We start from the raw sequence: 25,675 nt of genomic DNA, 5'->3' as shown, positions 1-25,675 counted from the left end.
GGGTAGCACATTCGCCTTTGAGCCAGAAGGTTGTGGGTTCAATTCCCACTCCAGGAACTTGAGCACACAAATCTAGGCTGACACTCCAGTGAAGTGCTGAGGGAGTGCTGCACTGTCGGAGGTGCCGTCTTTCAGATGAAACATAAAAACGATGTCTTCTCTCTCAGGTGGACGTAAAAGATCCCACGGCACTATTTCGAAGAAGAGCAGGAGAGTTTTCCCCGGTGTCCTGGCCAATATTTATCCCTCAATCAACATCTAAAACAAATTATCTGGTCATTATCACATTGCTGTTTGTGGGAGCTTGCTGTGCACAAATTGGCTGCCGCGTTTCCCACATTACAACAGTGATTATACTTTTTTAAAAAAGTACTTCATTGGCTATAAAGTGCTTTAGGACGTCCGGTGGTCATGAAAGGCGCTATATAAATGCAAGTCTTTTTAAGCTGAACTAATTCAATTCAGGTCGCATCAAGTTTTTGAGTGAGTTTGTTGCTCATCAGTGGGAGCTAGTGCTGGATTATCTTAAATCCTAAAAATATCTTTGAAGCAAAATAACTCAAATATCTTTTCAAATGCAGCCCAAACAGCACTGGGGAGCTCTCTTGAGGAAATACTTCTCTTTCTTTCTACGTTCGGCTTATTGTGATAATGTTGAAGCTCGGGGATGAGAAAACACGCAAAGAATGTTATTGGTGTGAGGGACCATGTCATTTATATTTGTCTTGAAACCTAGAAGGAGGCCAAGATGCACAAAGCAGGACTGGCAAGGAGAGAAGACACAATAAATCGAGATGTAGTGATTAAGTGACACCCAGTTTGGGTTTTAAGAGCCTGTAGACTGTAAAAGGAAAAGACTGAGGGTGGAGGTAAGGAGTTCCACATTTGTAGACCTTCCAGGAAACTTGTACCATCCCAGGAAAGAATAAGGCAAATGGTGCGATGAAGATTTTAACACTGGCATATAGGAAGGTATATTTGCAGCTTAGGATAAATTATCGAGGCAAGTAATGATGAGAGTGGTGTAACTAACATAGATTGGTGCTTGACAAATCTTCTAGAATTTTTTGAGGATGTTTCCAGTAGAGTGGACAAGGGAGAACCAGTTGATGTGGTGTATTTGGACTTTCAGAAGGCTTTCGACAAGATTCCCACACAAGAGATTAATGTGCAATGTTAAAGCACATGGGATTGGGGGTAGTGTGCTGACGTGGATTGAGAACTGGTTGGCAGACAGGAAGCAAAGAGTAGGAGTAAATGGGTACTTTTCAGAATGGCAGGCAGTGACTAGTGGGGTATCACAAGGTTCTGTGCTGGGGCCCCAGCTGTTTACATTGTACATTAATGATTTAGACGAGGGGATTAAATGTAGTATCTCCAAATTTGCGGATAAGTTGGGTGGCAGTGTGAGCTGCGAGGAGGATGCTATGAGGCTGCAGAGTGACTTGGATAGGTTAGGTGAGTGGGCAAATGCATGGCAGATGAAATATAATGTGGATAAATATGAGGTTATCCACTTTGGTGGTAAAAACAGAGAAACAGACTATTATCTGAATGGTGACAGATTAGGAAAAGGGGAGGTGCAACGAGACCTGGGTGTCATGGTACATCAGTCATTGAAGGTTGGCATGCAGGTACAGCAGCCGGTTAAGAAAGTAAATGGCATGTTGGCCTTCATAGCGAGGGGATTTGAGTAAGGGGCAGGGAGGTGTTGCTACAGTTGTACAGGGCCTTGGTGAGGCCACACCTGGAGTATTGTGTACAGTTTTGGTCTCCTAATTTGAGGAAGGACATTCTTGCTATTGAGGGAGTGCAGCGAAGGTTCACCAGACTGATTCCCGGGATGGCGGGACTGACATATCAAGAAAGACTGGATCAACTGGGCTTGTATTCACTGGAGTTCAGAAGAATGAGAGGGGATCTCATAGAAATTTTTAAAATTCTGACGGGTTTAGACAGGTTAGATGCAGGAAGAATGTTCCAAATGTTGGGGAAGTCCAGAACCAGGGGTCACAGTCTAAGGATAAGGGGTAAGCCATTTAGGACCGAGATGAGGAGAAACTTCTTCACCCAGAGAGTGGTGAACCTGTGGAATTCTCTACCACAGAAAGTTGTTGAGGCCAATTCACTAAATACATTCAAAAAGGAGTTAGATGTAGTCCTTACTACTAGGGGGATCAAGGGGTTTGGCGAGAAAGCAGGAATGGGGTACTGAAGTTGCATGTTCAGCCATGAACTCATTGAATGGCGGTGCAGGCTCGAAGGGCCGAATGGCCTACTCCTGCACCTATTTTCTATGTTTCTATGTGTTCACAGTTCCATACTGAAATCCATCATACGTTTGAGTTTAAATTAGCTTGATTTTAAAATGATGCATTCCTGTGATGCAAAGAATAACTGGGAGTAATTGAAAGTCACAAATCTTACTGAAGGGTTCAGCTGAAGTCCTGAAAAACAAAGTGGGCCTACCAGTTATAATCTAAAACTTCTAATACTGGCATTGTAACAATAAGGAACACTAAATTAGGAGTTGTGTGGATGGAAGAAGGAAGTTACATTAAATAAGTAGGTAAAACTGTGGCAGATGGAGTTCAAAGTGGGGAGGTTTAAAATTTTCGTCCTCATGTTCAAATTCCTCCATGGCCTCGCTTCTTCATGTACCAGCCCTGCAACCCTCCGAGCTTATATGCTTTCCACTAACTCTGGTCCCTTGTGCAACCCCACTTCCTGTGCCCCACCATTGGTGGCCATGCCTTCATCCATCTAGGGCTCTAGAATTCCCTCCCCAAACCTCTTCACCTCTCTTCCCCCTCTCCTCCTTTAAGACGCTCCTTAAAACCTACTTCTTTGAACAAATGTTTGGTCTTTGACTCGGTGCCCATTTTCATCTTGATTACGCTCCTATGCAGCACCTTGGGACATTTTACTATGTTAAAGGCGCTATGTAAACGCAAGTTGTTAATGTATGAGGCCATCCACGTTGGATCGAAGAAAGCCTAATCAGAATATTTTCTGAATGGCAAAAGATTAGTAACGGTGGGGGAGCAAAGGGATTTAGGTGTCCAGGTACACAAATCACTAATAGCTAGTGCACGGGTACAAAAGGTCATCCAAAATAACATTGGCCTTTATCTCAAGGGGGCTTGAGTACAAAGGGGAGGAAGTTATGGTTCAGTTGTCCACAGCCTTGGTCAGACCCCATCTAGAGTACTGCATTCAGTTTTGAGCACCACATTCAGGAAAGACATATTGATCTTGGAACGGGGTTAAGCACAGAAATCTGCAATTCGTATCCCCGAAAAACCTGTAGAGGCTAGGTCAACTGAAATTTCCAAGACTGAGATCGATAGATTATTATTAGGTAAGGGTATGTGTCAATGGAGGGTAAATGGAGGTGAGGTACAGACCAGTCATGATCTGATTGAATGGCGGAGTAGGCTTGGGGAGATGAATGGCCTCTTCCTGTTCCTATGTTCCCCAGTCTGCTGAGTTAACTGATCTCAGCAGGAATGGGTGTTACAAGTGGCCTCAACGTTGAATACTCTGTTTACGTGCTTAAATGCATGCACTGAACTATATGAATCATCATCCAAATACCAGTGAAACCTTCAATAATAATCAAGACCTGACTCTAGCATCTGTTCTTTACTAACTGGAGGTTTAAAGCTTGTTTTGCAGCAGATGTAGTTGTAGCGGAGCTGGTGTGAAGCCCAAGTGCAACAATATTGCATCCCTGAGATGATCTCACACCCAATGCTTAATCCCAAATGGATGCTGGCTTTGGCTCAGCGATGCTGAACTCTCCGCATTGTGCGAAACTGAAACCATTTCTCTTTGACCCAAAGTATGCAGCATAGCTGCCGATGAATGGTTTATGGAACAGTTGTCTAAACCCTTTTGGTTATTGCAACTTTAATCAACTTGGGGTATTGTATATTTGTTCTGAAAGCTACACTTAATTTTATTGGATGGGTTTTACTTAGTTTGGGGCATTTGTTCTGGGCATGACTGAGGCGAGATAATGACTAGCAATATGTGCCACTGACTGTGGTTACACTCATAGTGAAACATTAACATTAACGGTCAGTGCTTAATTACTGAGGAGATTCAGAGGTGTTGGTCCATTAATCTGTGACTTTCTCACTCCTTCCACTGCACTCCCGCTCCCACCCACAGCTCCCTCCCACCCACCCGCGCTCCGCTCCTCCCCTCCAACCCACCCGCGCTCCTCCCTCCCCCCCAACACCCCCGCCCTCCCCCTTTAACTGAAGGGGAGGGACATTGCTACGCGTCAGCACGATGCATCGCGCTGATGACACATACTAACTAACGTCCGCCCGCTCCCGACACACTTCCGCCCCGCCACAACCCGACTTCACTGCCCGGAATTTTTAAAAAGTACAAAGAGCTGAATTTCGCTCTACTCTCCGTCCCATGGATTAGGGCGGAGATTAATCTTCAAGATCGGTAGCTGCATACGCTTTCAGTCAGGGGGGCAATTTCGACCCCACGGTACTTAATTGCTGTACATCAAGAGATCAATTTGAGGTTAATTCCTCTTCAGCAAATGTGTTGTGCTAATTTAGAGGATAATTGTTTCCATGTAGTTTAGCATCTGCTTGTTAATAGCTGGGTCCATCCTAAGGTCCAGAAAAGCAGTCAAGGGTCTTTAACAAAAGACCTAAATGTTACTTTGCATCCGTAACAAAGTGTGACACTTTGAATTTTGATGTAGGATGTATGGTGGACACAGACACATGATAGAATATTTTTATGGGAATCCCCCGTGGCATTGCTCATGGTTGCTCGGGGAAGCAGAGGGTGCAGAGTGACTGAAGAATGAAGCAAATGGCAGCAACGGGGTGTCGAAGCCCAGGAGTGGGTGAGGAGCAAAGCAGGCAGCAGCGATGATGGCCAGGACATGGTGAGGAACTGGGCTGAGTGGTTACAGCGCTACCTGTGGAGATAGTAAGAATTGACTGGTATTACCATTGTAGCATTATGCATTGATTGTACAGCGTGGAGGCCCCAACCTGCGTGAGAACGCCAGCAGCAGGCCGGGGCCATAAAAGGAGCGGAGGTGCGACGGCCCGGGAGCAGTGTGGAGGCATGCCACTTCAGGGAGCAGCAAATAGTGATGTCATCAAGGTCCAGGTCGGTGATTGGAGCGTGGGCAGATACAGCAGGAGCGGCGAGGTTGGGGCGAAGGAGCGGTGAGAGATTGTAGAGGGACATGATCGAGGCCAGAGGCCCAGGGGCAGCACGGGCCTGTGCGCACTAGGTCTGTGCAGCAGAGCAGGTCTCCAGTTGTCTTGGTTAATCCTTGCCACTGGACCAAGACCTAGCTCTGTTAAGCCCGTATGGTGGCTGGTGTGCAACGGCCACCACACGTTAAAAAAAATCCATGCACAAGCATCTTCCACCCTTCAGGATGTAGTTCAGGACCTGGAATATTAGGTCCTTTATTGAAACATCGATGAACTCATCCTTTTTTTGGCGTGGAAGCAAGTCATCCTCATTTCGAGGGACTGCCTATGATGATGATGACTATAGCACAAAGTTGAGATTAACCCAAAGGTTGCTAATCGGGTGCATGAATTGCTCTTGGTGTATACTTTTTATTCACCCAGCTAATCCAGGGGCCCTGAGCGCTGTCAGTACTGGTGACCCTAAAATTGGTTTGAGATTAACTAGCACAAGATGATGTGCATTGACTGCATAATCCACTCAAGGACTTTAATGGTCCACAGACAGACTTGTGCACACACAGCAGCTTGGATACATCACTGATTGTACACATCTAGTGCCCTGCAGGTCCAGCAATGTATTCTGGAAGGTATTTGACAACTTTCGTGTGCTCAGAAAATGTATTCTGATTCATCCAGTGATGTCATTTCCAGCCGAAAAGCAGCAGCTTCCAGAGAGAACAAATGCCCGATCCTTGTTTAATGGAGAGCAGATGAAGCCTGCGATAGTTTAGTGGTGTGGGACCGTATTTAATTCTGGCAAAAAGCTCCCATGTGAAACCACACTGACCTACCACATTGAATGCACACCATGTTATCCATGTGGAATGTGTACTTTCCTATGTTCAGTGCTTGCGTCACAAGCAGACAGAGCTGGCTTCCTTCTGCTTTCATTGCTGTCTTTGCTCACTGATTCTGACACTATTGTCCAAATAGTTGTGAAATAGCCTGCTTCATTTGCACACAAGGAAAACCTTGCTCCACAATATTGATGCTGGGCCCATAGGATATTTGTTGGAAGTGGGAAGGACTGATGAAAAATCACCTCTGAGGATTGCACTGCAGGAAGTAAACTCGCCTACGGTGAGCTCCTGGGTGGACCTGCGAGGAGAGCTGCCAAGTACTTGAGTGCAGGGTTATCATCCATCTTGTTTCGAAACGTAGTGTCTAATTTTAGAACCGATTGCCCAGAGATTTCTGAAATATGAACCAGACACTAAAAGTCACATTTAATTCAAAAAATAAAAATATTTATATCTATATATGTATGTGTGTGTGTGTGTATATATACCAAATTGTTTTCTACTTCCTTCTGTGCCTTATGATGTGAAACCATTTATTATTTTCAATAAGTTTTTAATAGCAGCAAAGCAAGCATCAGAATGCAATCCATGTGCACTAGCCCTATTCCACCTCCTGAAAAAAGTTCATATTTGAACTTCTTGTACTGTAATCCAAGATTGAATGAAAGAGCAAGATTTTTTTTTATTAAGCTTTAAGACAACTCTATATCTATCTACCAGACTGCTTGGCTGTGCAGTCTGAATCAAACCAGTTGTCTAAATGCAACTTGGTGAAACGATAATTGTTAAGGGAACATCTCGAAATGGCACAGTCCAAACTGATTTGAAACACACCAATACTTAGATACAGGGAAGCATCTATAGCTGCTGATAGTGTATCATTACCGTATTGGTCTTGGCAAAAGATGACAACCTATAGTGAGGTAATTCTCTTTCCCTACACTTTCCCAAACACAGGGAAACTGGAAGATGTGCCAGTCCATTTCCCTCTTGAGGTATTGGAAGTAAGCTGAGAGCTGATCTCTTGTACATCTGCTTGATTGAGGAATGACAGGCCATGGGAGGAGCAGACTAAGGGAAGGGGGCAATTTAAAATAGCGGGGCATGAATCTGACAACAAAAGACAAAATCTCTCCAACTAAAATGGTGGTAAAGCCAGCAATAAACATCTGTTAAACAAATAACTCGCACTGAACCCAGTGCTCATTCCTAACAGTTAAACCAGAGGATTCACAACTGCCTTTGTAAGTATAAATTCCAGAGTCCAGTCCTTTGTTTATATTTGTAAATAAGGTATTTTCATCTGCAGCATAACTTTTAAAAGGACACTCCCTTCATGAAAAAGTGTTTGTCAAACTTTTTCTTTGATGCAAGTTGGAATATATTATACAGGGTAATGCAAATGACATGAACTTCCTAACTGTCCCTTCACAACCAAAGAAACATTTGCAAAGCACTATTTTTTTTAAAGTTTGTGTCCCTTTAATTGTACGATGCAATATCTGACTTGTCATTTCGGAAAGTCCAGAAAGCAACAGAGTTGTACCGCCCTTCTGACAGATGATGAAGCTTTAAATATTTCTGGTGCCTGTCGAACTCCGTGTCTTGTATGTGGAACCTTGCCTGAGGAAAAGTGTTTGAAGACCAGGCCCTCAAGTGCCACCAAGCTCATGGTCTACAGGGCTGTAGTAATACCCGCCCTCCTGTATGGCTCAGAGACATGGACCATGTACAGTAGACACCTCAAGTCGCCGGAGAAATATCACCAACGATGTCTCCGCAAGATCCTGCAAATGCCGTGGGAGGACAGACGCACCAACATTAGCGTCCTCGACCAGGCCAACATCCCCAGCATTGAAGCACTGACCACACTCGATCAGCTCTGCTGGGCAGGCCACATAGTTCGCATGCCAGTCATGAGACTCCCAAAGCAAGTGCTCTATTCGGAACTCCTTCACGGCAAACGAGCCAAAGGTGGGCAGAGGAAGCATTACAAGGACACCCTCAAAGCCTCCCTGATAAAGTGCGACATCCCTACTGACACCTGGAAGTCCCTGGCCAAAGACTACCTTAAGTGGAGGAAGTGCATCCGGGAGGGCGCTGAACATCTCGAGTCTCAACGCCGAGAGCATGCAGAAATCAAGCGCAGGCAGCGGAAAGAGCGTGCAGCAAACCTGTCCCACCCACCCTTTCCTTCAACGACTATCTGTCCCACCTATGACAGTCTGTGGCTCTCGTATTCGACCGTTCAGCCACCTAAGAACTCATTTTAAGAGTGGAAGAAAGTCTTCCTCGATTCCGAGGGACTACCTATGATGATGATGATACGATGCATTTGGAAGTTCAGCACTCACTGAACCAATGTTGCTGAGTGTGCTTAAAGCCTGACCCTTGGGACCTAGCAAGAAATCTTCAGGTATTTTGTTGTTCTCTGTGGGGTTCATTTTATAACATGAATTTTATATCATGTTATTGTGCCATCTAATATATTACTTGTTTTTTTTAAAAAAAGAGAAAATGCTAGAAATGCACAAGTCAACTCTTTATTTCAGCATTTTATCGATATTAAAGCAAATCATCCAGACTTTTTGGCAAGCAAATGTTGATTGGATTGAACTAAACAAATCGTTAGAAATGACACCAGTGTCACATTAAATCTTGAATTTATCTTGGGCACCAAGTGACATTCCTATTATTAGGTGCTGAATACAATGATGTGATTAAGGCATGAAATAAGTTGATATTTAAGCTAACTAACCTTTAATGCTTTGCAAAAATGACCACCGGCAATAACTAATTCTGTCTGACTCCTATCATTGCCGCTATCTTTCTATTTAGATTTTATATATAGTTATTGATCTCCAGTGGTGCTGCACACAAGTGAGTCAAGACATAGTGTAATCTTCTGGTGAAACGTGGCTGAAAGGATAGTTAGACCAGAGAGTGCAGCTCTAATTCAGTCACTATTTTAAAGTGATGTTCTGTTTATATAATACTTCGATTTTATAATTATTGTTACACTTAAATAGGAAAATATACTCCAATTTGGGAAGCATAAGATTAGAGTTGGTAGAGCATACGAGTTTCTTTGTAGTCCAAGCAAAGCTGCAACGCCTCCACCGGAGGAAGAGTGAAATGACAGTGTAGCACGTTTATATAAGGCCCCGCATTTTGCAGTCAGCAGCGAAGGAATGGCGCTCGCCATTCACTACCTATGCTTACAGCTGTCCACAGACTTTTCGCTGACGTGTGTGTGTGTGTATATGTATATATGTGTGTGTATATGTATATATGTGTGTATATGGAACATAAGAACATAAGAATTAGGAACAGGAGTAGGCCATCTAGCCCCTCGAGCCTGCTCCGCCATTCAACAAGATCATGGCTGATCTGGCCGTGGACTCAGCTCCACTTACCCGCCCGCTCCCCATAACCCTTAATTCCCTTATTGGTTAAAAATCTATCTATCTGTGACTTGAATACATTCAATGAGCTAGCCTCAACTGCTTCCTTGGGCAGAGAATTCCATAGATTCACAACCCTCTGGGAGAAGAAATTCCTACTCAGCTCGGTTTTAAATTGGCTCCTCCGTATTTTGAGGCTGTGCCCCCTAGTTCTAGTCTCCCCGACCAGTGGAAACAACCTCTCTGCCTCTATCTTGTCTATCCCTTTCATTATTTTAAATGTTTCTATAAGATCACCCCTCATCCTTCTGAACTCCAACGAATAAAGACCCAGTCTACTCAATCTATCATCATAAGGTAACCCCTCATCTCCGGAATCAGCCTAGTGAATCATCTCTGTACCCCCTCCAAAGCTAGTATATCCTTCCTTAAGTATATATATATATAGATATATATTTTTTTACGAATTTCAATTTAAATGAACAGATAATTGAAAGTAAGCAATTTTGCATTCGGAGTAGAATGCATTGGCTAGCTCGGGATTATCCTTTTTAAGGCTCCTGTACACAAATTGAATTATATCAATATCAACATTTCTTTGGCTTCTCCAAAATGCTATGCGAATTGAAGCAACAGTAATCATTTCGATGCAAACTTCCCTATTGATATTTTCTGGCAAAGAATTACTGTAGCTTATTTCAGTAATGAAAACCAGGCTTCAAATCGGGCTTCCCCTTGCCACTCCTGGTAGACAACGAGGGTAATTAATGTTGTGTTGACTGATGTGGTCAGAAAGAGCTAGGTAAACAATGGGTTAGGATCAGAAGTGAGAAGTGTAAGAATATGTACAAATCGAGATCACCAAGTGCAGCGTGGAACATGATAGTGTAGACACATCAAGCACAACTAATTACAGATGAATAATATAGAATGAAAGGCGAGATCAAATTTCTGGATTTTGATTTATTTTTTATGTGGATAGAAAACCTTGCAAACTTTTTCTGCAGGAGATTAAATGGTTTCGGTAGAGCAGATTGTAGATGGTCATTGGGAATGTGCACTTTACAGGCCAAATGATCATTTCTGCACATATGCTCACCAATGAAGCTATGAGCCGCCTTTGGATATTTTGATGGTAACATACTGCTATCCCAACTGAATGATCAGGCTCTAGATTACATCATAAAGACCTAATGCGATAGGGGAAGGGAAAGGCCATTCGGCCCATCGAGCCCATTCCCTGCAATGCACTGCTACACTGTCAGGGCCTCATTAGCAGTGACTAATTCTGATGCAAGTCCATTCCGCGTTGTAAGGGGAAAAAAGCTCCGAGTCGTACAGCCTTCTACGAGATTGACTGTCCTGAATGTATGTCCACTTTCATGGACAAAAAAAATGAATTACAGCTCTACAAACCTGTGAGCATACTCACAATTGCATATATTATACAGTCCAATTCCGCACACATTCTATGCAAGGGTGGTGAATTATTTTTGGTAGTGTAAGTGCGATGGTGCCTGCAGGGATGCTACCCGGTGGGAGTTGTGAAGAAACGGTGTTCTTATCAACAGCCTGGTGGGAATCTGATATTGGAGGTGCTTAATTGCAAGAAGAAAATCTGCACAAATAAATGGTCTGAAAAGATAAATGTAATAGATGAAGTGCTTTGATGTCTGCATCATAAAATTATATGTGGTCTTTCATTGTTTTCGAGCCATTACTAACAAGGCTCTAATAGGATAGATGGCATGCTCCCAGTGGGAGGTCACGTTCAACTAGAGCATGGGTCAGAGATGGGGTTACAACATTATACCCATCCCCCCCACTCCCATCCTGATTCTCTGCCTTGCGTTTCCCAAGAGCTCGGCTCCCCACTATTAGTACCACATAAATGACCTTCAAATATGCTATATACGATCTAAATGTATAGCTCCACTGCCTAATCGTTCAGTGTATAAATGCACTATAATGTGTGGCATAGGGCTGTACAGACTAGGTGGAATAAGTTTTCATGTGACTGCTTCCATCGGACACAGTGAGACCACCTGATAAAAGTTGTCGGATGCCTGCATCATTTATGGTCGGGCCTTACTTTAATATAATCGACAAGCTGCCAACGCTGACTGTAATGTATGCACCTGAGAGTATGCTGTTGGGTTTGTTGAGCTGTTGAGTTGAGAGTGGCTTAGCCAGTCATGTGATGTTCACAAGACTCCATAAAACCCCAGCCAGTTGGGTTCGAGGCAGGTGTTTGTGAGCCTGATGGGTGAACTGGTAATGTAAAGAGTGATAAACCTTTGCTAATAAACCAACTAGTTCTTAATAGCAATGTGTTGCTATGAATTCTTAAGCAAAGAACCCATGAAGCAAATACATTACACTGACAAGTGCTGATGGGTAGCTCGCTTGCACGGAGACGGTGGTAAATCAGTCGGGTCTTCCTCAGAGCCGAGCCAGTCATGGTAAGTAAAGGGGTGGGGGCGGGCGGTGAGGCAATCCCTGGGGAGGGCCATGAAGGGTCAGGGACCTGGGGTAGAGGGAATTGATTTTTCTGTGGCTAGGAGGAGCATTAATGTTCCTGCTTGTCCCACAAAAATCTTTTTTTTTTAAACTTGCCCGTGAGCTTTTTGGAGCAGCCTCCAGTGGCCCCTGTAGGGACTGCTGATTCGGCTGCTCAATGCCAAATGGGTAGAGTTGTGCCATAAAAGGCATGAATGCCCACCTCTAACACTCAATGACCCCACTCCTGGCATTTGAGATAGGAATTGGCAGGAAGCAGTCCCACCCTGCCACACATCAGTAGCACAGCACCAGAACTGTACATTCTGGGTTAATCTACATGGGCAGGATACAAGGCTATTCTGAAATAATCATTACACACCGAGTCTCATGAGTAAAGTTGTTTTTACATCATATAACTGCGCAGGACATAGTCAGCAAACTTGGATCAGAATATTTTAACCAAATAAATTTTAATATTTCTATACCTCAGGAAAATAGGTAAATTTGCATTGTGAATTTTCCTCTTTTAAAAATCTTTCTAGAAGTACATATTTCCACACTGATGTTTATCGAATATTAAAGTTCATCCATTAGCCATTAATTATCCCTCCGCTCTGTTGGTGCAAACGAAAATGACAGTCATATTGGTCTTGGGCGCAGAGCAAAATGGCCGATTCATTGTCACTCAAGACCAATTTCACTCTAATATCACTGCCTGAACCGAATGACCTTTAATATGTTAAATGCACCTGCCACCTATTGGCATCAGATGGAACACCACATGTCGAACAATAAAAGACTCGCTTTACTTCTCTTTTATAAATAGACCAGGCAGCAGGGCAGACAAAATAATACATCATAATGGATGCACATTGAAGGTAGCAAAGTACACCAGAATAAAAATACAAAATCATGCACATTCAGCCATCCAAATCAAAAGAATGCCTGCTTAACTGATGGTCAGTGAGTTGTGAGCATTATGCAGTCACCAGTATGAAGACGCTGGAGCAGGTTGAGTCGGAATTACTGTCTGAGGATGTCGTTAGCCTGGGGTCAGTAATATAATAACTCTCTCTACTTTTGAGACCCTCATAGTTATTTAGAGTCCGATGTACAAGAACATAAGAAATAGGAGCAAGAGTAAGACATATGGCCCCTCGAGCCTGCTCTGCCATTCAGTGAGATCATGGCTGATCATTTACCTCAACTCCACTTTCCCGCCTGATCCCCAGGTCCCTTGATTCCCTTAGTGTTGAAAAATCTATCGATCTCAGTCTTGAAAATACTCAACGACTGAGCATCCATGGCCGTCTGGGGTAGAGAAAGCTGCTGATTCCCTTGGGGTACCCAGATACTCGAATGGTCCATCTCCTGATTTTACATGAACAATTCATTTTCTCTTTTTTTTTAATCTTGCATACCAAGTTGAGGAATGTCTGAGATGAGGCGTAGAATATTGTTCCACTTTATGGGCCCAAATTTCTCCATGAGTTGCACCGTTTTTTTTGGTGTAATTTGATTTTTCTGTTGTATCTTTTAAGTTGCAAATATGGCCATTAAATTTGCGCCAGTGTAAGTGAGTTAGTTAGGTTTTTTGTTAGGTCAGTTTTTTTTTTCAAAAGGGGGCATTCCCTGCCACTTACACCATTTCTGCCAATTTGGCCAGAAAAAAGTTCTACTCAACTAACGTAGGGCAGCGTATGTGTCCGCACAGAAAGACCTTACTTACAGTTAAGGAATCGGTGCAAGTAGCAACATTTAAAGCACCACCAAGCACCAAACAAAGCACAGGCAGTAATAACCATTCAATAAAAACTAAAGAACTGAAGTAAATAATTAAATTAACAAAATTAACAAATAAAGAGCTGAAGTAAATCCTACCTTCAGCCTGGGATAGGGGAGGGAGAACGCGGTTGCCGCCCCAACGACTTTCAACCCTTTTTGGGCGGAAATTTTTTTCCCTTTTTGCCCATTTTCCCTTTTTCCTGACTCACATCTTCAAAGAGCTTCACACATAAATTATTTGTAATACAACCTAACTGCATGTTGCTGGTTATTTATTGATACACAGGATGAGATGTAGATTAAGCACATGGCTGTCACTGTGTATGTGCTTCTTTAACATGACAAGACCACCACCCAACCAAACGAACACAAAGCCAGCCCAGCATGGCAAGCAACACCGCTACTTGACAATCTATCCTCGGTCCAAACCACTAGACTGCAGACAAAGACAACCAATCTCTCCCCACCCTCCCCGCCACCCTACCCGCCCCCTTGCCCCGATCAAAACTCAGTCGCACCAACCTGTTTCTTGCAGACCTCAGCGGCCGGCCTGTGCGGCAGGCCATTCGGCCTGGGATAGGGGTTGGACTTGTTCTGCAGGCGTCATCATCACAATCATGGGACGGAGCTACTGCGCATGTGCGACCGCTCTACTGCGCATGCGCGCAGCTGCCGGCACTGTTTTCGGCGCAGGGCTGTAGCTTTGCCCCCCCATTCCACGAGGAGCGCTGCTTCAGGACCCTGCGGGACACAGAGCAGAGCGGCCAGAATTGTGAGCATGTTTTTCGACGCCGTTTCCAGTGCACAAAGTCGGCGCATCTCGGGAACGTACGCCGAAAAAAGGGGTTGGGGAAATTTGGGCCCCAAGTATCTAGTGCGAGTTTTAATAAATCAGTCCTGACCAGCGATAACACAGGCTGCATGCAGAGCGAGCTTTTCCTAATCTGCTCCAATAATGTGCTTTCACCACAATCTAAAGGGCAACACTACAACACTAATGCCACATTTTTATTTCTCATCCCAGTTAGCCGTGTAACTTCTCTGAATTAAGGACAATTTTGTGCTGTGGGTTTTTGTCATTGGGAACTAAATCAAGACTATCCAATCTCATTTCATGGGAGGACTCCTGGAATTAGTGATGATGTGATGCATAAGTCTTACATTTCAGTAGTCTAGATTGGGTTCAAAATGAGGTCCCAGTGGCTTAAAGCATGCTACTATAGTCTCATCGCTGAGAGCATGCAGAAAACAAGCGCAGGCAGCAGAAGGAGCGTGCGGCAAACCAGTCCCACCCACCCTTTCCTTCAATGACTGTCTGTCCCACCTGTGACAGAGACTGTAATTCCCATATTGGACTGTTCAGTCACCTAAGAACTCACTTTTAGAGTGGAAGCAAGTCTTCCTTGATTTCGAGGGACTACTTATGATGATGCTACTTTATAGCACAATCTAGCCTCTTAAACAATTGGAGTTCTAAATTGCAGGAGAGATATCAGCTGAAGGGATCTCCTTAGAGTGAGAATAAGTTAAACTAATTGCAGGCCATCTTTTAACAGATCGCAACTACTTGGCGGCGACAGGACTGGAAGATAAAAAGGCCTATGGGTCTGCTCCATTGTTTGGTTTCCACATATTAGCTTGCCTCAGGTGGCAGCACTCTTGCCTCTGGGTTGGAAGTTTTGTGGGTTCGGGTCTTGTGCCTTGCTTGAAGATCTCAACTGACAAAACAATACTGTGATTTTCAATTCCGAGACTGCCTATGATGACTGTTTGAGGAAGTACTGCATTGTTCGCGATACCAATGTCAAATAATGGGGTAGCAATTGATCCTTGTGCCTGATTTATGACTGTAAAATGGGCGCAACAAGGGTCAATTTCAGGGGCCAACGTCCCACGCCAAAGAATGCCTGAAGGAAAGCCGCCCAATATTGGATCAGGCCCTATTCCAGGCGATTTAACTATTTGTACTGCACTTTTTTTGACACAGGCTCATTTCATTTTCAACTTCTTAATTAAGCATTAATTAGCACAGTGTAGCTGAAGCGGTAAGGAAGAGCTAATAAATAAATCCTCCAGTGCTCCACTTGGAACTGCAGCATATGGTGCAGTTACTGAGCCATCGGGACCTGGGTTGATAATCCATCTCCGCTCAATTAGCTAATCTCCGCAAGACAGGCTTAAAGTTAGAAGAGGGAGGCACACTGCCAGCAATTTTGCTGGTGATGTTTGTCCAGTTGCTGCTTCTAGAAGTGTGTGAGTGCATGTCAGGTGAGAACAGTCAGGTTCAGCGATGATCACCTTCATTTTCTTCTTGTTTGATGCTGGCAAGGAATTTATTACCCAAAGCTAGTTGTCCTGAGATGATGGTGGACCTTCTGCTTCAACTGTTGCATCCCCTGTGGCACCGGCACTCCCACGATGAGGTTAGAGTGGGAATTCCAAGATTTTGACCCAACAATGATGAAGGGAAGGCAATTCATGTCCAAGTTAGGATTGTGTAACTTGTGGGGGTGTGGGGGGGGGCGGGGTGGAGAGAGATCTTAGAAGTGATGGTGTCCCCATGGCCATTGCTGCTCTTGTTCTTCTTGGTGGTAGAAGTCGTGGGGATGGGCCCTGCTGACAAAAGTAACCTTTGTGAGGTGTTGCAATGCAGCGTGCAGATAATACGCACTGCAGCCACATGTATTGGTGATGGATGGGCTGGGGGAAGGATTGAGTTCAGTGGCAGGGACACCAATCAAGCAGACTGCTTTGCCTGGATGGTGATGAGCTTCCTGAGTGGGTTCAGCTGAAACAACATTCAGGCAAGTGGTGAGTATTGCATCATGCTCCTGATTGTGCCTTGTAGGTGGTGGGGAGACTTTGCAGAGTCAAAAGGTGAGCCACTTGCCACAGAATAGCCAGTCTCTGCCCTGCTCGTTGTGGTTGAATACACTATAACATAAGAACAGAAGAAATAGGAGCAAGAGTAGGCCATATCGCCCCTTGAGCCTGCTCCACCATTCAATAAGATCATGGTAAACGCCCATTGTGTTGGCTGGGATTGAAGATTGGCCACTTGGGATGAAGTTCACAACAGCTTTGTAGAACCATCTTTCGGGAGAAGCAAAAATCAGAAGGAATATTGCAGCATTAAATAATTTAGCAAATAGTTATGTAGGAGCTGAAAATTAATGGCATAATGTGATTGACCGAACATTAATCTCTCCCCCAAATGTAATGTAACATAAATGAACATACCAATGTCTCTGCCCCTGGAAGGTTCAGCATATTGAGCCTTCCCCTTGTTATGTCAATAACGCAAACTGTATAAGAACTGCAAAGAAAACTTCTCCCATTCATATGTTTCTGATCAATCCCTGTCATTATTTAAAAGAAAATTGTTTTTTTTTTTAAACAGATAAACTGCGTTACATTCCCACATCCGGACACGATGCCGGAACAGCAGTTGCTCAAACCTGATGACTGGAGCTACTGCGACTACTTCTGGGTAAGAAAAGTTTTGCCATTTCGAGAAGGTTGGCCTCAGGTTCCGCAAAATATAACAGAACACAGACAAATGGTTAGCCGCAGAGGAGGGGGCATGGTGGCATGAGTTGGCTCTCGTAGCGCAGGCAGCAGGCTGATTTGAAGAACCACGATGTACGATCGCACATTGCATCAGCATAGCTGACGGCGACATCCCCATGAACCGAAGCATGGCTAGCCCGCGCAGTACTTAACATTTAGCAAAGCCAGACTGTGGAATTTGCAGGACTTACCCTCTCCCTTGAGTATGGGCCCAGCTTGTGCAGTGGTGGTTGCTTTTCTCCAGACAGGACCCATCAAAGCAGCGACCCTCTCTTCCAAGGGTGTCAGTGGGTGCAGATTTGCTGGCTTCCTCCTGTTCGAGTTCTTTCCCTTTTGTTATGTGCTACCTTGCTCTGACAAGATGAAAATACAACTTTTTAGAGAGGGTATCTTTTTGCTGGGTGGGACATATACAGCTGGTCACATTTAAATTACAATTGCAATTGCATTGAATAAATGGAAAATATTACTTACACTAATTACTTGACCAAGGTCCTGCCATTTCTTTTTACACTGGTCTCCAGACCTCTGGGTGGTCACCATTGCACAGTAATCATCTGTGTTGGTTCCAGCGTTTCTTCATTTCTTTAGGTGGAACTTATATGTGACCTCTGCTGGTGTCCAGCTCCTGCCACCTGGTCTCAATTACAGTAACTAGTGCCTCCACTTCATCCTGTAAGAAATTCTTGGTCCTTGCACCGCGTTGCATCTTGTATTGCAGCTCCGATTTTTCCAATGTTCTCACACAGCACTCAATGTTCTCAAACACACAACTGGCTCTTTTAAAAATGGCCGATTGCAGACCGGGAGCTGTGCTGTGCATGCGCGCGCATAGGAATGACGTCAGAAACGTCCTTTTTTTTTCATGCATGCGCAGCAGGTGTGGCATCGTTTTTTTGCCGCAGACAACAGGCTCCAATCCTGAGGCGACTGGACATGCTGCGTGGCGTCATTCTTGGAAAATACAGCAGGGAAACTTGGCACAAATATTTTTGGAGTATTTCTGGCCTAGATAAATGAGCGTAACTCTGGCAATACGCCAAAAAACGGCTTTGGGCAAAATTGAGCCCATAGAATTTAAATTCTATCAAATGTTTCAGCCTGAATCTTTCTCTCTCACTTAGTTGTATTTCTCTTTCTTGGTGTTTTTTCTCTCAATCTTGCTCTCTTTTCGTTCATTTATTTCTTTTCCTCAACTTATTTTCTCTCGTCTCTCTTTAGGTTGTCTCTCCCCAGTGTCCCTGATTCAGAGAATGTGCAGATCTAATCCCAGCCCTCTATCTTTCCTGCTTTTGAACTGAGGTGTGTGAGAAGGTGCCCATCGAAAGAAAGACTTGCATTTATAGAGCGCCGCTCATGACCTCAGGACATCCCAAACCATTTTACAGCCAATGAACTACTTTTGACGTGTAGTCACTGTTATAATGTAGGAAACGTGGCTGCCAGTCTCTGCACAGCAAGCTCCCACAAACAAAGTGATAATGACCAGATAATGTGTGTGAGTGATGTTGCTTGTGGGATAAACACTGGCCAGAACATGAGGGATAACTCCCCTGCTCCTCTTCGAATATTGCCATGGGATCTTTTGGGCCCACCTGAACAGGTGGGCGAGGCCTCAGTCTCATCTGAAAGACTCCACCTCTGATAGTGCAGCAGTCCCTCAACACTGCAATGATGGTAGCCTAGAGTTGTGTGCTCAAGTCTCTGGAGTGGGACTTGAACCCGCAACCTTCTGACTCAGAGGCAGAGTGCTACCCACTGAGCCACAGCTAACGCTGACTCTCAAGTCTGTGCTGCCAGCTATTAATTTTAATGGTCGGAGAATCGTGGGCAGTGCACGGCCAAATTTCCAATTTTGCTGGCAGCATGAATTTGTAAATTTACCCTTACTGCATGCTTTCATTTGTAGCATTGTATTCTTCAGAGTTATTCACTGCAGTCTGCTCGTACCATTTTGTGGCTGACCGTATGCGGGAACAAAACTCCGAGTGATCAGAGAGGCAGAGGAAACCAAGCAGAATGGGATATGAAACTTGGGCCTGCAAGGGAAGCATCCAGTAAAACTGTACCAGTAGTGGTTACAACTTTTGAGCGTGTCAGCATTTGTGCTTGCACTTTGTGTAAACCAGAAAATCTCCCCGACTGAAATAAATGGAAACCAAAAAATATTTAATAACATTTTTTCAAAAGTTATTTTTCCTGCTCTCTCAACAGACAGACAGAAAGGAGACACAGAGCAATAGCACAATTGCTGGATTTGATATCATCCTTGTGAAACAGCTCAAAGGCAAACAAATGCAGAAAGAAATGGCAGAATTTATTAGGGAAAGGTAATTACATGAACACGTCGCCTAAATGTTCTACCTTTTATTTTGTTCTTTTAATTGAATTTTTTTAATACTTAATGAAAAATGCCTTTCCTTGGGCATGTGGCCCACTTTGTTATTTATGTGGTGATAGAGATTGGCTGCACTTGTGTTAAGATGAGGAAATTATTATTCATCCTTTTTGATCTATTGCAGAGGGAATTGGCAAGAGGTGATCTGATACTGTACATAGATGAGTTTTAATCTTCTTCAACTTGGTTATCTCCCTTTGCTTCTGTTGCTACTCTTGAATTTACAGCATTAATCTTTTGAGAAATGTCCAGACAGCCTGCTGTATGAACTGAATGAAGCATTCTTTCCTGAGATAGTGTGATGGCTGAGTGATTGATCAAGTGTTCCTGTATAGAGCAACTGACAAGAAATTGGAGCTATTGACTTCAGTTTTCCAACTGTTCTCCTTACGAAAGAGAGAAAGACTTGCATTTATATAGTGCCTTTCACAATACAAGAGTTCCAAAGTGCTTCATAGCCAATGAAGATAGTCACTGTTGTAATGTAAGAAACGTGGCAGCCAATGTGAGCATCAGAAAGTCCCACAAACAACAATGAGTGAATGACCAGTGATCTCTTTTATTTTTAGTGAGGTTAGTTGCGGGATAAATATTGGCCAGGACACTGGGAGAACTCACCTGTCCTTCAATATAGTGCCATGGGTTCTTGTATGTTCACCTGAGAGGGCAGACAGGGCCTCTGTGTCACATCTCATTCAAAAGCCGGCACCTCTGACAGTTCAGCACTCCCTCAGATTTTGAGCTCCAGTCTCTCGAGTGTGGCTTGTACCCACAACCTTCTGACTCCCAGGCGAGTGTGGCCTGGCTTCCCACTGAACCACAGCAGACCTTTTCAATGCATGTTCCTGGCTTCACCTGCTGCGAGTGCACATCGTGCATTCGGCAATTTTAGTGAGGAGTGTGCCAGCAATTCTCTGATCTGTGTTCTCCTGTGGGCAAGGTTCTGCAACAGGAGAGCTCGTTCTGAAAATTAGTCCTGGTGCACCCAGATGCAATGCATAGGTTAGGCTTACTCAGTGACTTTCTGCTGAGGCCCACAATCCCAGTGTCTCTCCATCTATCAGTTTATGTCTGCATCCAGCACTCTCCTTCTCTGGGCTGGCTGTCTAGCTGCGAATGGTGGCCCTGGGGTGCATGGTACAGCACACTTGCTGAGGGCTGCAGGCAAGCGGGAGGTAAGCTGTAAGCACACTACTTGCGCTGTTGGTATAGGGTATTTCAGATCATTATATATAGGGGTCAGGTTTAATTGTTCCCTCTGGGCAGGAAATGGGTGGCACTGTGTTAGCTGCTTGTTTTATGCCCTGCCCAATTTTCCTCCTTTATTCGGGTAAGGTGTAAAACGGACAGCTAATCCGTTACCATTTGTTTCCCTGGCGACGGGAACAATTTAAATCGACCCCGTAAAGTGTTCAAATAGTAAAGAAAGACAGACTTGGATTTATATAGCGTCTTTCATAACCACCGGACATCTCAAAGCCAAAGAAGGACTTTTGGAGTGTAGTTACTGTTGTAATGTGGGAAACTCAACAGCCAATTTGCGCACAGCAAGCTCCCACAGACAGCAATGTGATAATGACCAGATAATCTATTTTTTGATTTTGTTGATTGAGGGATAAATATTGGCCAGGATACTGGCGATAACTCCCCTGCTCTTCTTTGAAATAGTGTCAGGGAATCTTTTACGTCCACCTGAGAGAGCAGACGGGGGCCTCGGTTTAACGTCTCATCCGAAAGACGGCACCTCTGACAGCGCAGCACTCCCTCAGCACTGCACTGGAATCTTAGCCTAGATTTTTTTTTGTGCTAGAGTCCCTGGAGTAAAGGGTATTTTCTATTCTGCCTTTTAATGGATAAATTGTCTGCAACTATATCCTACCAAACAGTTAGAGAAATCCACAGTTTGCATTTTTGGATAAATTAGCATTTAGTTGCCTTGGTCTCTGGTTTCACTGATCTTTCCGATGTTGGGCTCCCCACAGTCACTTCCTGAAATATAAATTGACCAGGGTCACTGCTATTATTGTCGATTCTTTTTGTGACTTTTCAGATGAGCTGGGTTTTTTTTGCACATGTGCACGTTATGCACTCCAGTCACTCCAGTAAGATTAAATGCTGCAGTAGTCAAAGTGTTCCTTCCCTGTGTTGCCAGCAATAAATGATCAACAAAATGCAAGTATAAACTGATACATATTTGGTCCAGAGTTAGCTTGTGCTCCATCACAAGTGCACAAAATCCAAAACTAAGGCATGTCTATGCAAGTCATCCCTGTTGTTCTGCTCAGCAAGTCCTATATTTTTATTCATTCACGGGATGTGGGTGTCGCTGGCAAGGCCAGCATTTATTGCCCATACCCAATCTCCTTTGAGAATGTGGTGGTGAGCCGCCACCTTGAACCACTGCAGTCCGTGTGGTGAATGTACTCCCACAGGGCCCAAATTTCCCCCTACAGTTTTTTTCGGCGCACTTACCTGAGTTGTGCCAACTTTCTGCTCCCAAAACGGCACCGAAAATGTAGCTCTGTACTCTCCCTGCTCCGTGGACCATCCTAGGCCTTGGTGTGGCGTGGCAAAAGCAGTGGGGGCGGAGCTATGGCAGTGCTGCTTAAACAGAGCCGGCAGGGGAGGCGGGGACTAGGGCCCAGCATCTGTTAGAGGGCCCAGCATCTGTAAGAGTGCCCGGCAGCATTGTGCATGCGCGTTGGAGCGTTCGCGCATACGCAGTAACTCCTCCAATGATTGTGATGATGCCTGTAGCGTGGGACCCAATGCGTCCCGCCCTATCCCGGGCCGAGTGGCCTGCCGCAGAGGCCAGCCACTGGCTTCCCGCGCTGAGGGCTACAAGAAACAGGTTGGTGGGGGGGGGGGGGGGGGGGAAGAGTTTTGATCGCGGGCGGCAGGGAAAGAAAGAATTTTCAAAGATTTTCCAGTACTTTAATATCTAGCTATCTTTACTAAAAATTCCCTATCTGCAGAATCTTACAGCTCACCCAGTACTGCATAGAATTCTAAAATATTACTAATCAGAGTCACACTACACAATGCTGAACACCAAAATTTAAGTTTACATTTTGACAACTTTTTTTGCTAAGTCTAACGTTTTAAATTTTTAAACCTAGTCAGGGCAATTCTTTGATGCTGCAGAAGTCAAAATCCAATGTGGTGTAATGCCGCACACTAATCCATGAGGCGAGAGTGTTGGTGCTTTTGATCTATTATTTACAAAGAAAACCCTCCCCTTGCTCAAGTGGCCCCTATACTTCAGCCTTCATTACAAGATCATTTTTATTCTTGTAAAAACCCCATATTCAGTTTAACCTGCACCCTGTCCAGTCTCGCTGCTTGGGATTTAAAAAAAAACTAGCATTCCTAACATAACACTGTCATTTGGAGGCTACCTACGCCGATTTCTTAACTCCCCACAAGGGTTTTCTGTGCTGCCACAAGTGGCCACGTACGCTGGTCTAAATTAGTTTGGAGCAACTATTAGTGCAAATTAAATGTGCAGAATGGGGATTTTTAAGATACTCCAGAAAAATCAAGTTGCTCCAAAAAAAATGGAGCAACTCCTGGGGAAATTTCGACCCATAGTGCTGTTAGGGAGGGAATTCTCGGATTTTGCCCCAGCAGCGATGAAGGAATGGCGATATATTTCCAAGTCAGGGTGGTGTGTGACTTGGTGGTGTTCCCATACACCTGCCCATGTCCTCCTTAGATGATAGTGTAAGGAATAAATTGTAAGGTTGCAAATAGGGGGTCAGAATTATGCTGAAGTTAGTGAATATAAATTGCCTGTGCATGTAATACTTGCTTATATAGGTATAGCACACTTATACGCCTTAAACCATAGCTTAACCTTAGTAACACTTAAACAGCCGAAGTCAGCAGTTTGTTTAAAAGTCCCTGAGGAAGAGATAAAGAAGCCAGTACAAACCACCCTAGGCACCAGATAGACTGGGGTAGAGGGTAAAATGGAACAAAACAATAATGAGAGATGGACAGTTGCATGTATCACTGAGTCCGTCTGATAAGAGTCGACAAATCAATGTAACTCCGCTGATAGCAATAGACCTATCGATGATTTTGTCGGAGGATAGCTCCTCTCTAAAATCTGTATAAATTATACTTGAAAACTCTTGTACTTCGGAGGTTTTAGGCTGAATCTTCCCGTGCACTGCTCGTAATAAAACCGGTAAACCTGAGGTTTCGTTTGTTTACTTCCGTGGCTGTTATACAGTGGGAAGCTGGGCGAGGTGCCGATTAACTATATCAGTTAGTCCACCTTGAAGGAGAGAAGCCTCCTTTTTAACCCCAACAATAGAGGTCGTGGTTTTGGGAGGTGCCGCTGAAGAAGATGTAGAAATTCTGAAAGGCTCAACAACTGTCCTGGATGTTGCATCGCTAAGAACATAAGATTACATGATTTCAATCCAGTCGCTCTATTTGGGACAATCCTTCACAACTATCTCTCTATCTATCTCTCTATGGCCCCAAGTTTCCACATGCGGCAAAACAGGCGCCCCTCTGAGCTGGGCGCCCGTTTTTCGCGCCGAAAACGGCGCTTGAAAAAAAACGCGCTATTCTCGAGCGCTTTGCAACTCGATGTCTGCTTGGCGCGGCGCACAGGGGGCGGAGCCTACCACTCGCGCCAATTTTGTAAGTAGGAGGGGGCGGGTACAATTTAAATGAGTTTTTTTCGTGCCGGCAACCCTGCGCGTGTGCGTTGGAGCGTTCGCGCATGCGCAGTCTGAAGTACACATTGGCACTCGGCCATTTTAAAAAGTGCTGCAGAAAAAGTAAAAATTTGTTTATTGAACCCTTGCAAAGGCTTGCATTTTAATTTTCTTGATATTTCTGTGTGTGAGGGTGAGGGAGTGCATTCTGTAATTAAAGATAGACTGTGATAAACGGGACACATGCACTTGTTTGAGACTATTCAAATTCTTTGTAGCTGTTCAATTTTTAACATTTTTTAATAAAACCACATTGCCCTTCCATGATCAGCACTGAGGCTTCTTGCAGCTTTCTCCCCCTGCCGTCCGTCAGGCCCGACGGCAAACGGCTGCCTCAAATACTGAGGCTTCTTGCAGCTTTCTCCCTCCCTCCTCCTGCCGTCGGTCGGTCCCGACGGCAAACTGCTGCCTGAAAGGCCTGCCTGAAGCACTTTCACACAGGGAGGAACATGGTTTATTTAATCTTTTCTTTGCTTATAAATTTTTATTCAGGTTGGATTTATTTGTATAATATTTGTATAAGTATAACTAAGGATTTATTGTAGAATTTAATGACTTCTCTTCCCCCCTCCCCCCGCGCCACCTCGTTCCGGACGCCTAATTTGTAACCTGCGCCTGATTTTTTAATGTGTAGACAAGGTTTTTTCAAGCCTACAAAAATCTTCACTTGCTCCATTCTAAGTTAGTTTGGAGTACGTTTTCACTGTGGAAACTTTCAAATCAGGCGTCAGTGGCCGGACACACGCCCCCTTTTGGAAAAAAAAATTCTGTTCAAAAGTGAAACTGTTCTACCTGACTAGAACTACAGAAAACTTAAATGTGGGGAATTCCGATTTCTAAGATACTCCGTTCTCCACCAGTTGCTCCTAAAAATCGGGAGCAAATCATGTGGAAACTTGGGGCCTATATCTCTATCTCTCTCTCTCTCTCTTTCTCTCTCTATGGCCCCAAGTTTCCACATGATTTGCTCCTGATTTTTAGGAGCAACTGGTGGAGAACGGAGTATCTTAGAAATCGCAATTCTCCACATTTAAGTTTTCTGCAGTTCTAGTCATGGAGAACAGTTTCACTTTTGAACAGAATTTTTTTTCAAAAGTGGGCATGTCCGACCACTGACGCCTGATTTGAAAGTTTCCACAGTGAAAACGTACTCCAAACTAACTTAGAATGGAGCAAGTGAAGATTTTTGTAGGCCTGAAAAAACCTTGTCTACACATTAAAAAATCAGGCGCAG

At 44.2% G+C, this 25,675-nt stretch overlaps 1 protein-coding gene across 3 annotated transcripts in view; it reads left to right on the top strand.

Annotated features, from left to right (window-relative positions):
* gas7b (growth arrest-specific 7b) overlaps positions 1-25,675 on the top strand; it is a 437,192-nt gene that overhangs the window by 356,042 nt on the left and 55,475 nt on the right. For all 3 annotated transcript variants that reach the window (XM_070857533.1, XM_070857534.1, XM_070857535.1), the window contains exons 6-7: positions 17,141-17,230; positions 19,525-19,640. In XM_070857533.1, the coding sequence (XP_070713634.1) occupies positions 17,141-17,230; positions 19,525-19,640 (206 nt within the window). The remainder of the gene's footprint in view (positions 1-17,140; positions 17,231-19,524; positions 19,641-25,675) is intronic.

The sequence above is a fragment of the Pristiophorus japonicus genome, chromosome 16 (assembly GCF_044704955.1).
Source record: "Pristiophorus japonicus isolate sPriJap1 chromosome 16, sPriJap1.hap1, whole genome shotgun sequence".
In the NCBI taxonomy this organism is placed as follows: Eukaryota; Metazoa; Chordata; class Chondrichthyes; family Pristiophoridae; genus Pristiophorus; species Pristiophorus japonicus.
This window is presented reverse-complemented; position numbering and strand designations above follow the sequence as displayed.